Raw genomic sequence first — 17161 nt, 5'->3', positions numbered from 1 at the left:
GACAGGGTGAATGATGTGCATCGGAAATGTTTTGGGAATGGAGTAAAAGACCAAATGAAGTCCCAAAATGATTGGTGAATTGTGGACCGATTTCTTATTATTTCCACTTTACATGTATTCTGTGTCATGCTTCAGAAGAGAGAATGGAGATGGAAAAGAAAGAAAACTCTAATTAGGATCAAGATGATAGATGGAGGGAGAACTAAAAAGGTTCTATCAATCGGTTGAAAGAAGCCACTTGTGATGGTGCTTTGAAGGTGGAAAGATGAGAGTGTATTTATCGGGTTTAAAACCGAAAAAATAGAAATAATTCCATTTGATGGTGGTAACAAAATATATATATTTGTCAGATTGGCAGATTCAAAACCCACTCTGGAGCCATGTAACCTCGTTCCTCTTGCCCTTGGCGAGCTTGATTCTACTTGGCTCTCTTTTTAATTGCCGAGATAGGCCAAAATCTGAGAGCTTCGCCGGGTAGTTGTCATCTAGGTGTATATTTTGAGGTTTTACACCACAATGTAAAACCCACCCCAGACACTATTCATGTAAATAAGCAAGGCCTCTAGCAGTTCCCACAGCAATGCCAATCCTCTTTTCACAGTCAAGCACATCGGAAGATAATTTCTCTGCCGAGGACCCATGCTCCATGTAATTGTAAACCAACAGCCTGTGCTTTGCCCCAGCACAATATCCACACATCTCTATTAAGTTCATGTGATTGAGCTTCCCGATTATGCTAATGCTAACTTCGACTCGGAATTCTGCTTCTCCTTGAATAGCCTGATTCAATTGCTTAATCGCTGCAACTCTGCCGTCAGATATTATTCCTTTGAATACAATTCCTCCTCCACCTCTTCCAATCTCTTAACAAAAATCCCGAGTTGCTTTCTTTAGCTCAAGAGTACGTGAATTTTCTGAAGTCAATTTCAATACAAAAATAACCTTGTTTACTGGCACCTGTGTGGTTTTGGTTTCTTATCAGGAAACACTACACCAATAAAACACCAAAGAAGTCAACTACTCCAGATGCACAAACAAACCAAAGGATAGATTTCGTTGTTCCATTTTCATGACTTTCTGCATACCTTCGGCTAAGCTGCGTGACAAGTTCACCAGAGCAATCTAACCTGAATTTTTCAGGAGGACTGTTGGAGGGAGCTGCTGTTGGGCACTTTCAAGTAGAGTTCTCCTTCGAAATTTGGCCAAATATGTCCATTTAGCAATGCTGTCTTTGTGAAACAATACGGAATATTACTAGGATAGTCATGCTTGATGAATTTAAACTGGAAACCTTTGCAATCACACGTTTGCAAGCATAAATCCTCGCAGGTCTCTAGGGTGTAATTAGGATAGAAGCCAAAATCATAGCTAAAACTCGACATTAGTCAGTTGAAGGAAGCCAGTCTGATTTTCACCACAAGAAAGATTGACCTCTGGTTCACAACCCAAAGACCAGTCTGTATGATCCTTGATCTTGAATCCTGGAAGGCAAGAACATTTTCTACCAAAATCAGGAACATAGCTGCAATAACTGTTTGGTCGACAAGTCCCATGAATCCCACAAGGTTGAGACAGGGCTTGCCATGAAACAAGCCATGTGTCTCTCCCATCTCCTGGCTGTGTAATCGAAGATTCCCATCGAAATCAATCTTCAATCTTCTGGTGCCCTACACCATCATCTGCTGACATAAAAGTAAAATGATCAGTAGAGCTAAAGTTGCCCAAAGAATCAAAAGCAGCAATTCCACTTCTGTTGTACGTGGACCGCCCCAGTTTCCCAGCTCATCAGCTCTGTATCTGGCCAATAAATGCTCGAGGTCCCAGGACCGTCATAAAGAAGACGAAGAGCATTATCGTTGTCAAAATAAAGCTTGAAGAAACCCGAAGAATAGTTGCTTGAACTTCTCGATGACACAAGTTTCTTGTCTTTCATGAGTGGCTGCTCCGCAAGGAGAGTATCTGTGGGAAAATCAAAGCTTTGCCAAAGTAATTCACTGGCCTCTAGTCAACAGATGAGATTTCAATTGTCATGGAGTTGTAAATTCACTGAAGATTGTGAGAAAGTGTTCGTAGACCAAACGGTGAACCGACCGGCATCGGTTAGGATAAGATTACCAGATTTCAACTAAGACAGACTTGATTGTTTTCCATCGACAGGTTGGTCACGGTTTGCTATCCAAACTGTAGTGCAGTTTCCGTCACAGGAAGGTTACTAAACCATACTGTGAAGCAACGTGCATCATCTTCTACTGGAAAGAATCCAGCGGAGAAAAGCTTGGAGAAGTCAAAATATCATTTAGGTTCTTCATGAAACATCTCAACCTAATAGCTTAAGCTATTAGGTGAGGTCGCAGGATATAATTTATATTATTCTCTAACACACCTTCTCAAGTAAAAGCCCTTTGAGTTTGAAACTTGCACAGACTCATATTATCTTGTGTTTAATTTTTATCAAATAAATAGAGATGGTAAGATTCGAATTCATGACCGCTTGATCATTAAGACTCTGATACCATGTCAAAAAACTATCTCACCTAACAGCTTAAGCTATTGGGTTGAGATGATTCTTTGACATTGAGATAAGCCTTTTGCTTAAACTATCAGAAGATGAAGTTGAGAAGGAAAAGGATAATATCAGTGGTAGAAGAAGCAAGAAAAATTTGGTAGTCATGGAGTTTATGGAAGTTTCATAGTTAAGAAATGAGAGTATGTTTGGGTTATATTTTTATGCATTTTCTGCGACTTTAGGGAAATATACACGGGGATACGCAAGCATGACACACAAAAGCCAAAATATATTTTGGTTATGAAACGCTTACGAGTGTTTGATTAGGTCCTAAACCAATAATAAAAAAATAAATTGAAATCATCTTATATTTTTATCGTTTCTTCCTCCATGGCCGGACTTTGAGAAAATATTTTGAACTATTTTCAAATAAAATTGAACATAAAAATATTTTAATTAAAATAAAAATAAATAAACTTTAACATCCATCTTTCATCAAATTAGAAAAATAAATACAATAGAATATGATGTATGAATGAATACATAGATGTAAGAAAAAAACAAAGACGAACAAAGTGAAATGGTAAAGAGTTGAAGCAAGATTACTGAGATTATTGTTGTCACCACGGTGAACCAAAATTCTCCATCACGTACACAACCATGTGAAGGTGTTTTGTAATTCTTGACATGGTTGTAGGTTTTAATTCTCACCAATATCAATCAAAATATCACCATCTTCTAATATAAATTCACACTTTTACTTCATGATAAAGTAATTTTTTAACAATATTTTATTAAAAATTTACTTGAGGACAATTCATAAGATTAAAAACAAAAAAAAAGCACTCTCGGGTCTTCATCTAATATAATCTTACACTTATTTAGAATGAGACCCAACCAAACCATGCTAGGCTTAGTTGGATTGAGACCCAATTGTGTCTCCAAACTTAGTTAAGTCGAGTTTTATGTTAAACTTTATTGGGTCTAGTTTTTTTTCTTTCTTTTTTATCTCTTTTTTTTTTAATTTTTTTTATTATTATAAATTACAATCCTATTACTTGAAGAAATAACAAAGAAATAGGGTTGGCGTTTTTGAGAAGCTGAAAGACTTTCTAGATAATATCTAAAATTTTTCAAGCTTTTGCAACTATAAAATGTCATGTTTTAAAAAGAGAGAAAGATGATTCTTTAAGCACAATACAAAAAAAAAAAAGAAAAAAAAATCTTACTCAATCTCTCTCTTTCCTTATTGTTTTTACGTAATATTTATCTAAAAACTCTAAATTGATTTTGGCTTTGGAAGGTTTTTTTTTTTTTTTTTTTTTTTGCAAGTAACCCTCCATTCAACAGACTATCTTCCACGAAAAAAGCTCAGATTTAGTGAGGTTTTTTCAAAATCTGAGTTTTTTTCAAGCTTCTTCACTATCCCCCATCAAATAAGTGGTCTCTTTTATTCAATTAATCTACTTTGAACTAAGTTTTTATATTTCTTGTGTCACAACGTTAAAAAACAAAATTATGTTGGTTAATTTTTGTAGTTCATCTTGCCAAGCCTTTCAAGTATGTGCATGGCCTCTGCAAAAAAATCATAAATGAAATTAAGCATCAATTAGTTATTAGAATTTAGAATATAGTAAGGTTAGAGACTGTCGTTATGCATAAAACTGCATGATTTTCTTGTTATTGGCTGTCGCCAGCAGTGTATCTTCCACAAGCACAGGCCAACAACTCTCACAAAATTAAGAGCCAAAAGAGCCTTGTACAACTCCCAGCAGTGTAACTTCCACAAGCACAAGCCAACCTCCACATTTTCGTTGCCATGAGGATCAGGGCATGTCAGATAAGTTGTTGGTTTCGATGAAATGTGAGAGACTACAAGGTATTCAACCTCTAATGATGGAAAGTTTCCTCTTCCTGAAAAACGATACCTCAAATGATGGTTTTTTTTAAAATTTCCCATTCAAGCATAGAAATGAAGGGTTTTTTCCTTCTGTCTACATACGATCTGATCGAAGCAGAATACTCTACCGAATTCAACAAAGCCAGCTTCCCTGGTTTCAAAGGCCAATTCTTCGTCAAGACATGAGATGTTTTCGACAAGAGAGATTCTTCGCATATCACTTTCATAAATACTAAAACTAGCGCGCGAGGACAGCACTACTGAAAGCATTCCGAAGGACACAAAACCTTGTGGAAAGCAAATACTATTATTCTGACCTAAAGAAAATACATCGATCACTACCTCGGACTAACACACACAGACATACATGCTTAGAGAACACACGAGTTAAGACTATTATATGCTTACAGCGGATTAGACAAGTTCAGAATCATTTTCCTGGTGTAAAAGCATTTCAACTACTTGGCTCATTGTTGGTCTCGCATCTCTGTCTTCAGCTACACATTTTAGAGCCACCTCAAACAGGATTTCCATCCTACCCTTGTCATATTTTCCTTCCAATTTGGGGTCTATGATCATTTCTATCCAAGAGCTCATTTCAGTAGCTTGCTTCATCTTTTCTCTCACCCATGTAACCACCCTCCTGTTCTCTATCTCCTCTGCTGGACACTTTCCACTGATCATCTCCAGCAATACCATGCCATAGCTATAAACATCCACTTTGGAGGTGATGGGCAGATTGAAAACCCACTCCGGAGCCATGTAACCTCTAGTTCCTCTTATCTTTGAGAAGCCTTTGTTAACTTGGCTACCTCTTTTCAGTGGCCGAGATAATCCAAAATCTGACACCTTTGGCTGGTAGTTGCTGTCGAGAAGTATGTTCTGAGGCTTTACATCACAATGTAAAACCCACTCTAGGCATTCTTCATGTAAATAAGCAAGGCCTTTAGCAGTCCCTACTGCGATGTCAAACCTCTTTTCCCAACCAAGTGAATTGGAAGAGAGTTGTTCTGCCAAGGATCCATGCTCCATGTACTTGTATACCAAAAGCCTGTGCTTTCCTTCTGCACAGTATCCCCACATCTCTGTTAAGTTCATGTGATTAAGTTTCCCAATTGTGCTAACTTCTGCCTGGAACTCTGCTTCTCCTTGGTAAGCATCATTCAGTCGCTTAACGGCTGCTATTCTATGATCAGATAACATTCCCCTGTAAACAACTCCTCCAGCACCTCTTCCAATCTCTTTGCTAAATCCTTGAGTCGCCTTTTTTATCTCTGAAAGGGTGAATTTTCTGAAGCCAGTGGTAAATCTGTGGTTATTTTGCGTACCTGCGCTTGAGTTCCGGTGAGTTCTTATAAAAAAACACCACACTATGAAAATGACACCGAGCTCAACCGATCCAACTACCATCGCAAACCGAACAACAAACTTTATTGATGCATTTTCTTGGTGTTTTGTGTATGTTCTGTTCAGCTGCTTGACAACTGTGCTGGAACAATCTAACCCAATTTCTTGAATAGGCAAGGTTTTTTGCACCTTCAGATAGATGTCTCCTTCGAAATTTGGTGAATGATGCCCGTTCAGCAACTGTGTCTTTGGGTAACAATAAGGAATGTTACTGGGATGGGCGTGCTTGATGAACTTGAACTGGAATCCTTTGCAGTCACATATCTGCAAGCACAAGTTTTCACACATTCCAAAGGTGTAATTGGCGAAGAAGCCATAGTCGTAGCCAAAAAACTCAACATTAGACAGCTTAAGGAAACCTGTCTCATTTCTGGTACAAGTGAGATTGAATTCTTGTACACAGCCCAATGACCAGTCCATACGATCCCTGATCTTGAATCCTGGAAGGCATGAACATTTCCTACCAAAGTGAGGAACATAGCTACAAATACTGTTAGGTCCACAAGTCCCGTGAATCCTGCAAGGTTGAGACATGGCTTGCCATGAAACAGTCCACTTGTCCATCCTGTATTTTCGACTGTATAGCCGAATATTACCATCGAAATCTAGTTTCAATATTCTCTGGACTCTTTCTCCATAATCAGCAGACGTAAAAGTAAAATTGTCAGATGAGCTAAAGTAACCCAATGAATCTAGAAAAGCAATTCGGCTGCTGTTAAAAGTTGACCTGCTAGCTTCCCAGCTCATAAGCTCCGGATCCGGCCAATAAACGGTGATTTCAGGACCTCCGTACAGAAGACGGAGAACGTTATCGTTATCAAAATAAAGCTTATAGAATCCTGAAGAATAGTTCCCTTGGCTTCTAGATGAAACAAGCTGCATATCCTTGGTGAGTAGTTGCTGAGGAAGTAGAGTATCTGTCGGAGAATCGAAGCTTTGCCAAAGCACACCACCTTCCGAGTTTTGTAGTATAAGATTACCATTTTCATGGAGGTATAGAAACACAGAGGATTCTGAAACAGTGTCTGTGGACCAAACAGTGAGACGGCCAGCATCGGTAATGATGACATTACCCGATTTACGTAGAGAAAGCTCTGACTTTCTTCCGTTAACTGGTTCGTCACGGTTTGCCATCCAAACAATGGTGCGGTTGCCTTCACTATATGGCTCACTAAACCATATAGCAAAGCAGTAAGCATTATCTCCGACGGGGAAAAACCCCGCCGAGAAAACGCCATTCGGCGAAGTCAAAACATCATCTGCATGTTCCACTGATAAAGATGAGGCTCCGCTTAATCTGTCAATTGTTGAAGATGAAAATGAAGAGAAGAAAATCAAAGGCAGAAAGAGCAAGATAATTGATATAACCATGAGTTTTGAGAAAATTGATAGAGCTTCCTCTGCACCCTGGAATATGTCTTTATAAATGTGTGCTGACGATTCACGCCAGCAGATTCAGAGGAAGAATTCAAAGGTATTTCAATTTTGGCTGGTTGGTAGGACTGTAAACCTGTTGAAGCCCTTGAATGGGCAAGATAAAATTACTGAACGTAAAGAAGACGTTCGTGTCAAAGAACCATCTTAACCTAAAAGCTTAAACTGTTAGGTGAGGTTCCAGGATATGATTTATATTATTCTCTAACACACCCCCTCAAGTGAAAGCTTTTTGGGCTTAAAACTTGCACAGACCCACTTTACCTTATGCTTAATTTTTATCAAATAAATGGGGATGGTGAGATTCGAACTCGTGACCGCTTGGTCATTAAGGTTCTGATACCATGTCAAAGAACCATCTCAACCCAAAAGCTTAAGCTATTAGGTGAGATTTCAGGATATGATTTATATTATTCTCTAACAGTTCGTTTATTAATCTCTATAAATCATATTTCATAACCATAAAGAAAATCAAGAATAATCTGAAGGGAATGGTCTGGTTAATTAAACATTATGTAAAATCTTAAATAACACATTTTTTTTCTTTTCTTAAAACATTCCAACCAATATAATATTTTATTGAGACTTTATTTTTTTACTACCAAAACTTTATAAAACCAGAAAATAATAACAAAAATAAATAAAAACCCAACAGAAATAAAATCACTTTAAAATTTATTAAACTATTAAAATCCCCACGTGCACTCATGTGTGTGTGTCTATATATATATATATATATATATATAAATAAAGGGTTATTGTTTTTATTATTTTTTATAAAAATTATATGAAAAATAAAAAAATATTCATAATTTTTTTATAAATGCACACGAAATAATTTCTATTTAAATTAAATATAATTCACTATAAGATTTCACAGTTTTACTGACGAAAATATTCCGTCGGTGTGTGATTACCAGTTCGTCGGTGATTTATTTACCGACATCTTCACTGACGGATTACGTCCGTCAGCTTTTCTTTTGTCGGTAATTCCACTTTCCGTCGCTATATCGGTCGGAAACAAAAAAAACCATTTGTCGATGGTTTTACAGACGGAATTTGCGCGCCAAAAAAAAAAGTTTCCCGCTTGAAATATACCAATGGATTTTATTCCGTCGGTGATATCATGATTTACTGATGGCTACATACCGTCGGTATATTTGTCGGTGAGTGTTTGAAATACCGACCGAATATGGTCTGTAAATTCGTTGGTAATTGTGACAGCTACTGTCAAATGCCGATGGATTCATTCCGTCAGTAAAGCTATTGGTGAGTGTATGAAATATCGACCGAATATATCCGTCTGTAAATGCGTCGGTGGATGTGGTCAAATGTTGACGGATTCATTTCATTGGTAAAACCCTTTGTAATAGTTTTTTTCTAAATTTGTTTTTAAAAAATTATTTAGAATACATAATATAAAATTATATAAATTAATGGTAATAAAAACCAATTATGCAAATAAAATTTATATTAAACATCAAAAACAAAAAATCAAAGTAAATAATATTCATTACAAATTGAATGTGTTTCAAAAAAAATATTAAATGAAATTTTAAAGGTAAATAATGTTTATTACAAATTAATATAAAGGTGGAGCTGGAGGAAGAGGAGGTCCTAGAGGAGGCGGCTGGTGGTTATACGGCTAAAAAGGATTAGGCGCACATGTTCCACTCTGTGTTTCCATGTTCATGACCATTTCGTGAAGCTGTTCATAAGCCCTTTTTTGTTGTTCAGACTCTGCTCTTTGTTGTGCTTAAGACACTTTGAGTTGTTCAGACTCCGCACTTTGAGTTGTGCATGAGACGCTTTGAGTTGTGTGTACTCTGCTGATAGGTGGTCGTATTTTTTGGTGAGCTGAGCCGTGTGTTGCTGCAAGGCCACGAACTCCTTAGATTGGGAGCTCGATATTGATTGGGAGCTCCCAACGGTTAAAACACCACGAGTTGACCGCAAGTTATCGGCCGTAGTGTTTGAAAGTCCGTAAACCCGATTTTTATCGGGTCCACCTGACGATCCAACCTCCATCCACAAATCTGGATCGAATTCCGGATGGGTCAAAATATCGTCCCAGTATTTCTCCCTCAACCGATTATTATAGGTCTCCTGAAAATAAAAAAGGTAATCATCATATTCAATTCAATAAACATAATAACTTACAAAATAAAATGGTTTAACAAACATACTATGAAATGTTGAGCACGGTTACCAACGACTGTTATGTCCCCTTTTGACGGTCTTGACTCCGCACGTACGTCTCCACAAACAGCTTCATCGGGTTCGGCTCACGTCCAATAGACGTAGCCTATAATGAAAAAAATTTATTAACAACAACTTAATTTAATGATATATTTTATTTAAATTAATCTTACCATCTGTTTCTTATGTGCAACAAACGGAATGGAGCCTCCAGTGTGCGTTGTCACCGAGCCATGAATTGGACGATTCCGGTTGCCAGCACTGGATTGTGAGCGTTGTGTGAACCGCTCAGACGTCACGTGCTCAAGATAGTGTGGCCATATATCTTCTAGGATGTATATCGGTTTGAAATCCTTCCAAACCGCAACATCGTTCTAGCCTTGGAAACCCCTATCTCTCGCGGTTTTTTTACCCTTTTTTGTGCTTCATACCAAAAATCACGCAACCTACTTCACACAACCAAAAATTACATTTCAAAATATAAATTTTTTTGTCTAAAAAAAATCTTGTATTGTTTTCGATGTTACCTAGTTGCCGCGTGATTTTCCCACACCCTCCTCGCAATAGTGTTATGCTCACTGTCCCAGCAGAATTTGTCCTGTGTATAAATAATTAATCTTAAATAAAAATAATAATTTATTTACAATTATATTAATAATTTTTTAGAAATAAGCTAAAAATTATAAATTAACACCAATCTCAAATCTGTCAAACCATGCATTGATTTGAGGCATCCATTCAGGATGCTTGGATATCTGACTCCATTGAAACAATGGAATCTCCATCGATGATTTAAACGCCGATGATATTACTCGAGTGGCCTCAATGTTTGTGAACCTGAAAATAAATGAAATAAATTCAATAGTGATTACTTCATAAATTATGTTGTAATTGTTTTTCAAAAAACTAATATTTTAACAAACTTACATTAAAAGGTCGTCCTTCCACTGTGCCTCGTACTTGCGGGTAAATTGATTCCGCTACGAAAGCACGCCGCCTCTGCGCTGTGAACTAGCATTGAAAGAGGCAGTATCGATTGACGGCGCAGGTGGTGTAGGTGCCTCTTCTTGAGAGGCACCTAAGGAAATATCATCATCGTTGCTAGACGAACTAGTTGCGACCATACGTGAGTGACCAGCTCTGGTTTTGATTCTACGCATCTACATAATTTTATACAAATAATTATATAATTAAATTCAAGTGTTAAAAAAAATTCAACAGCACCTCCCCTATACTGGATACTACCCAAATCCACAAACCTGCATATATTAACAATAGCCATAACCAATTGACCCAATTTATACTAATTATTCCAACATATTCAATTGCTAATCCTAGGGTAAATTCAACATTAAGAATTACAATTCAACAAATTATTCAATAATTATGCCAATGTAACAATAAAATATATTCAATAAATAAAAAAAAACTCTAGACTAACAATTAAAATTAATGGAAAAAATTAAACATAAATCATGCAATAATAGAGTAAAATTAACAATTATTCCAAAATATTCAATTACTAATACTAAGGTAAATTCAACATTAACAATTACAATTCGAAAAATTATTCAATAATTATGCCAATACAACAAAACAATAAATTAAAAAAAACTCTAGATTAACAATCAAAATAAATGGAAAAAATTAAACACAAATCATGCAATAATAGAGTAAAATTAATAATTATTCCAACATATTCAATTACTAATTCTAAAGTAAATTCAACATTAACAATAAATATTCAACAAATTAACTAATAATAATTATGCCATTACAACAATAAAAAATATTCAATAAATTAAAAAAAAAACTATAGACTTTAGGAATGAAATATGCTTACTTTAATAATGTGTTGAATTCAAGACTTTATCTACATTACAAAAAATACACCAAAACAAAAAACATAACAAAAAAAAAAAATAGGAAAAAAAAACCCTTAAAGTAAAATGAAATAGAAGAAACACATACCTTTTAAACTGATGAAGATTCACAAGAAAACTTGCTAGAGATTATAGGTGAAAGCTTTGAAGAATGGAGAGGAAAAAAATCAAAATTTAAGGTGAAAAATGGAGGAGAAGAAAAAATAAACTGAAGGGGCGGTCGCTGGAACTGATATGGTAGTTTTACCGATGAATATAAAATTAATTATTATTTTAATTTATTCCGTCGGTGAAGTGTCAAAAATCCATCGATAATTTTTGAATTTTGCACCAAAATTTTTAATGACCCTCCATATTTTTCATAATCCGTCGGTAAGATGACGCGGTCAGAGATGCATTTAATGCACCACCCTTTGAAATTATTTTCAAGTAATTATTTTCAAACTCTTTGTGAAATGCCGACGGCCTTGTATTCGTCGGCATTTTCGTCGGTGATTATGGCATTTCAAGTAATTATTTTTGAATTCTCTGTAAAATACTGATGGACTGGTATCCGTCGGCATTATCGTCGGTGATTGTGACATTTCAAGTAATTATTTTCGAACTCTCTATGAAATGCCGACGGACTTGTATCCGTCAGCATGGTCGTAGGTGATTGCGGCATTTTAAGTAATTATTTTCGAACTCTCTGTGAAATGCCAACGGACCTATTTCGTCGGTATGGACGTCAGTGATTGTGGCATTTCAAGTAATAAATATTTCGTGTTACAAAATATATCATCCATAATCTAAATTACATGATAAAAAAGGGTTTTACACAGGGCTTCATTTTGATAGTTAGTCAGAATTTTCTTCTTCTTCGTCATCAATTGAATAGTCACTACCTTCATTGCAATCTTCAATATGGATATCATCTTCTTCATCGACATTTGCTTGTCCGCTAGAGCTTAAAACAACATTTAACTCCTCTGCATCAACATCAACAAGACTATCATCGAAAGCACAAAAATTTGAATTTTCTTCCAATTCAATCGAAGGAGCAACTCGATATGGTTCAACCAACTCACTAACTTGAAAGACTTCATCTCGCACAATTGTGTCTTCGTTCTCATCCTGAACAACCTTGACACGACCCCGGGGTTTTGTTTTTTAAACGGACAACCAATCCACTCTTGATTGATCCTTTCTAAATGAAGGGGTGTATGTGTAATAAACTTGTTGTTTTCCATGCAGTATGGACATGCAAGTTTCCCATGCGTGCTCCAACCAGAAAGCATTCCATAAGCTGGAAAATTATTGATAGTCCACATCAAAACTGCCCTCATAAGAAAATTTTGTTTCCTCGATATATCATAAGTCAGAGCTCTGGAGGACCACAACTACGCCAACTCATCAATCAACGGTCGAAGACAAACATTTATATTCCGTCCTGGGCTGCTTGGACCGGGTATGACTGTAGATAAAAACATGAACTCTGGCCTCATATACATTCCCGGTGGCAAGTTATAAACTGTGAATATGACCGGCCAACAAGAATAAGGAGCAGCAAATGACCCAAATAGGTTGAATTCGTTTGTACACTACCTAAGACGCACATTCATTGATTCAACTGAAAAGTGATGATGAGCACTGTTAAAGCGTTTCCACGCTTCGCCGTCAAAAGGATGCACCATCACTCCATCAACCGCATCATGTGCTTGGTGCCATGTCATGTGCTCAGCAGTCCTTGGTGACATGAATAACCTCTGCAGTCTAGGTGTGATCGGGAAGTATCTAAGTTTTTTATATGCCACTAGAGTCTTTCCCCTGCCAGTTCTAGGTTTGTAACGGGAATGCCCGCATGTCATGCACTCGGTCATCTCAGCATTTTCAAGGTAGTATAACAAGCAGGAGTTAGGGCACTTGTCAATTTTCTGGTATCCTAAATCGAGGGGTTTCATCATGGACTTCGCAGCATAGAAGTTCTCTTTCAGCCTGTTCCTTTCAGGTAAAATGCTTCTCGCCCATTCAATAATTTTGTCATACCTGGCCTCACTCAACCCGTGATCTGACTTGATGGTGAACACTTGTGCTATGACTGATAATTTACTGTGGTTTGTGCAGCCATCCCATAATGGTTCGTCAAAATCTTTCAACTAATCAAAAAACCTAGCTGCATCTGCATTAGGTTCTTCTTCTACGATTGGACATTAACTGACATTACCTTGATTTATTCTCATTGCATCCATAACCATATTTCTGCAAAGATTAATGTTGTCATTTGCCACTTCATGCACGTTGCTAGCACTAGAAGTTGACCCAACCACTGTTTCTCCAATTCTCCTGTTACTAACAAATACTTCTCCATATGCATACCAACACTGGTAATTCTCCATAAACCTTTGTGTAGAAGATGCATCATTACAACATCTGGATGCAGATATTTTTTATTTTGACACTTCCTGCATGGATACCTAATACCGCCTCCAGTAAAATTTCTGGGAATAGATGTTGCGAAATTAATAAAACCCTAACCCCGTTACAATAATCAATCCTCCACAATCCTTGAGGTGAATCTCGATACATCCATGAATGATCATCCATGACTTATATCGAACCTCTATAAAATTATGATGATATCATGTATTAATTAACTAAGTACTTAGGTAAATAAACTTGCAAAAATATTACTTTACCTTAAAATTATCCAACAAACCAATCACAACTTCTTATAAATATTAAATATTCATTATCATTTATCAACGTCCATACAAATTAATATATATAAATTTATGGAAATTACCACTCCGCAATACCATTGATAAAACTTTAAACGGACCCATTAAGCAAGCTATTAATTATTTCAAAACAGCACATGTAATTCGGTAATTCCATAAAGTTTTAACAATTTACAAACAAATACAATCTTACAAAATCTAAAACAAACCATAACAGGTATAGAATTATACATTCATGTACTACAAGTTTGTTTAAGAAATAACAATAAAACATGTACATCTACTAACAAAATACATATACTAAAAAAACAATAAAATTGACATTTAAATGTTAAATTTAAAAAGATAGAATTACTTATAAAAATTGATAAAATCCGTCGGTAAATCAGAACACGGATGCTGTGACCACAAAACTTCAAGAAACATAACTTGTTGTGCTGAGATGAGGGAGATTTTTGTTTGGGGGGAGGGGGGCTGGTTGTTTGCAGATGGGGAGAGTTGAGATTAGGAAGAAGAAGGAGAAATAGGGGAGGAGAGGGTCGGCAGAGAGGGCATGTATTAACCTTTCCGATGGTTTCACCGATGGAAAATTCGTCGGCGATTCCGTCGGAAAAATCGACATGTCACCGTACGGATCTGCCATTTCGAATCCCTCGGTGATTTTGTCAGCATTTCAAGCGATGAACCGGTCACGTCACCATACAGATCTACCATTTCGAATCCCTCGGTGATTCCGTCGGCATTTTAAACGGCGAACCGGTCACGTCACTGTACGGGGGTGTTGTTTTGAATCCGTCGGTGATTCCGTTGGTAAAAATAACCCTGCCAAAACCTCTACATCAGCGACCTGCCTTTTTTTTAATTCGGAACGTTTTCCGTCCGTAATTTCGACCTCAAATTACTGATAGAAATATTCCGTCGGTAAATCCGTTGTTATTGAGCGAATTTCTGATAGTGATTTTAAATATAATATTTTTTAATCCTAATATTGTCAGATTAAAAGTTAGTGTAACACTATATGGATTTTTTTTAGAAATCATAATTTATTCATAAAAAATATAAATATATCTTATTGAAAAAAGATTCTTTTTAATAAAAAAGATTTTGTAAATACTATGATACTAATAGTTTTGAAAAAAAGTTGTATGTTCTCCTCTTGTGTGTGGTAAACTTAGTAATCTTGATGGTTCAATTATCAATGTATAATCAATTGTTTAGTGATTTGATTGTGTTATCATAATTTTATTTGTGTATTGTCATAGTCATTATAAGTATATTTATTATTATTAATTTTCTTTTGTATTTAAACATGAAAATGCTTAATTAACCCAAGCATTTCTTAATATTTATAGCATTTTATTTTTTCCCAATTTAATTTTTTTTTATTGATTGAAATTGAATTAAAAAACCTTATATCCTACGCCTACTTTAGTCTATAGAACTTTATTGCCTTTTATTTTTAAGTGCATGACATTACTCTTCAATGTCTCATGTTGAATATATATAGTCATATTAATTGTTGTGATTATTGCCAGTTATGGATTGTCATATCAATTGTTAGAAGTGAGTAAACTTAAGGACGATGGGACCATATATATGACTATGTGGCAACCTCTCTACTGAAATTTTGGTAGAATATATATATATTTTGGTTTTCACATATCTTTTTCGTCAATAATACGCAGAATTGGGCTTTTAAAGGACAAAAGAAACAAGGGTCGTTGCACCCAATGCCTTTTATAGGGTACATTTATGGGTTGCTGTTACTCTGACAAATAATTTGTTGATTAAATTATGTTTGCAGTTAATCATTCATACATTACAAGGAGAAACTATATAATAAAAACTTAATTTTAAAGAGAGATACATAAAAACCTTGCAAATTCAAATTGTTATTGTCGATCATTTTTCCGTGGTCTATTATGATTTATAGTCACCTATTGAATGTTTCTTTAAACCTTCTTGTCAATTAGAACTCTTTCAATATGGTCTATTTCATTATACTCGATCGATCGACTTGAGCTTTTTATTTATTTATTTATTTTATTGTGAATAATCATTAATTTTATATAAATATAAAATGTTTGTTATAAATCTTAATATTATAAAAACAAAAAACTATGAATTTATCTATGAATGCATGTAACACATGATTAATAATTGTTATAAAAATATTAGTTACATTAGTAAGTTCAAAAAACATAACTAATCATTTATATAAATTATACGTAGATTTAAAAATAATTTTTCATTTGTCACCTTTGTCATAATCTAATTTTGAGTCCTTAAAATTTTTTTATGTAAGAAATATTTTCTTCTTTTTAAATATTCAAAAATAAAAAAAATCAAAACAATAAAATAAAAAAAATTCAGGGGATACACAAGCATGACACATAAAAGCCAAAATATATTTTGGTTATTAAACTTTATGAGTCCTATATAGTGTTATTAAACCCGGCCCGGCCTAGTGGGTTGACTCGGGACCCGATCAACCCAGTGGCTGAACCGGTCCAGGTTTAATAAAAGATCGACTGAGGCAACAACCCGACCAAACCCGAGTGACCTAGTGGGTCGACCCATGACCTGGTCAACCCTGGAAAACCCGGACGAGACCCTGTTTTTTTTTCAAATGTGGAATTTGAAACCCATTAGTATATACTCTATGTTTCCAAGAAAAAAAGTTATGTTTTTTCAATGTAGGATAAAAAACCTTTTAGTTTAAATACTTCAACTTAAAAGGATAACATAATATCTTTTCAATGTGGGATTTGAAGCCCTTTCGTATGTATATTTTATGTTCCCATGAAAAAAAATATGTTTTTTCAATGTAGGATTTGAAACCCATTAGTATATATACTCTTTGTTTCCAAGAAAAAAAATCATGTTTTTTCAATGTGAGAAAAAAAAACCTTTTGATTTAAATACTTCAATTTAAAAGGATATTATAGTATCTTCTCAATGTAGGATTTGAAGCCATTTCGTATATATACTGTATGTTCCCGTGCAAGAAGTTATGTTTTTTTAATGTGGGATTTGAAATCTATTAGTATATATACTCTATGTTCCCATGAAAAAAGTTATGTTTTTTCAATGTGAGATAGAAAATATTTTTTGG

The 17161-nt window shown here is 35.3% G+C and overlaps 1 protein-coding gene and 1 pseudogene across 1 annotated transcript; both read right to left on the bottom strand.

The window, feature by feature from the left end:
* Positions 1 to 68: 68 nt before the first annotated feature.
* Positions 69 to 2309, bottom strand: LOC133669957 (putative receptor protein kinase ZmPK1; annotated as a pseudogene).
* A 2393-nt stretch (positions 2310 to 4702) lies between these two features.
* LOC133669708 (putative receptor protein kinase ZmPK1) lies at positions 4703 to 7240 on the bottom strand. Its single transcript, XM_062089940.1, has one exon. It carries the CDS (start codon positions 7182 to 7184, stop codon positions 4821 to 4823), a length of 2364 nt encoding a protein of 787 aa, XP_061945924.1. The 5' UTR covers positions 7185 to 7240; the 3' UTR covers positions 4703 to 4820.
* Positions 7241 to 17161: the final 9921 nt, after the last annotated feature.

The sequence above is a fragment of the Populus nigra genome, chromosome 12, assembly GCF_951802175.1.
Source record: "Populus nigra chromosome 12, ddPopNigr1.1, whole genome shotgun sequence".
Taxonomy (NCBI): domain Eukaryota; kingdom Viridiplantae; phylum Streptophyta; class Magnoliopsida; order Malpighiales; family Salicaceae; genus Populus; species Populus nigra.
The sequence above is the reverse complement of the archived record's forward strand: the minus strand, read 5'-3'. Positions and strand labels throughout refer to the sequence as shown.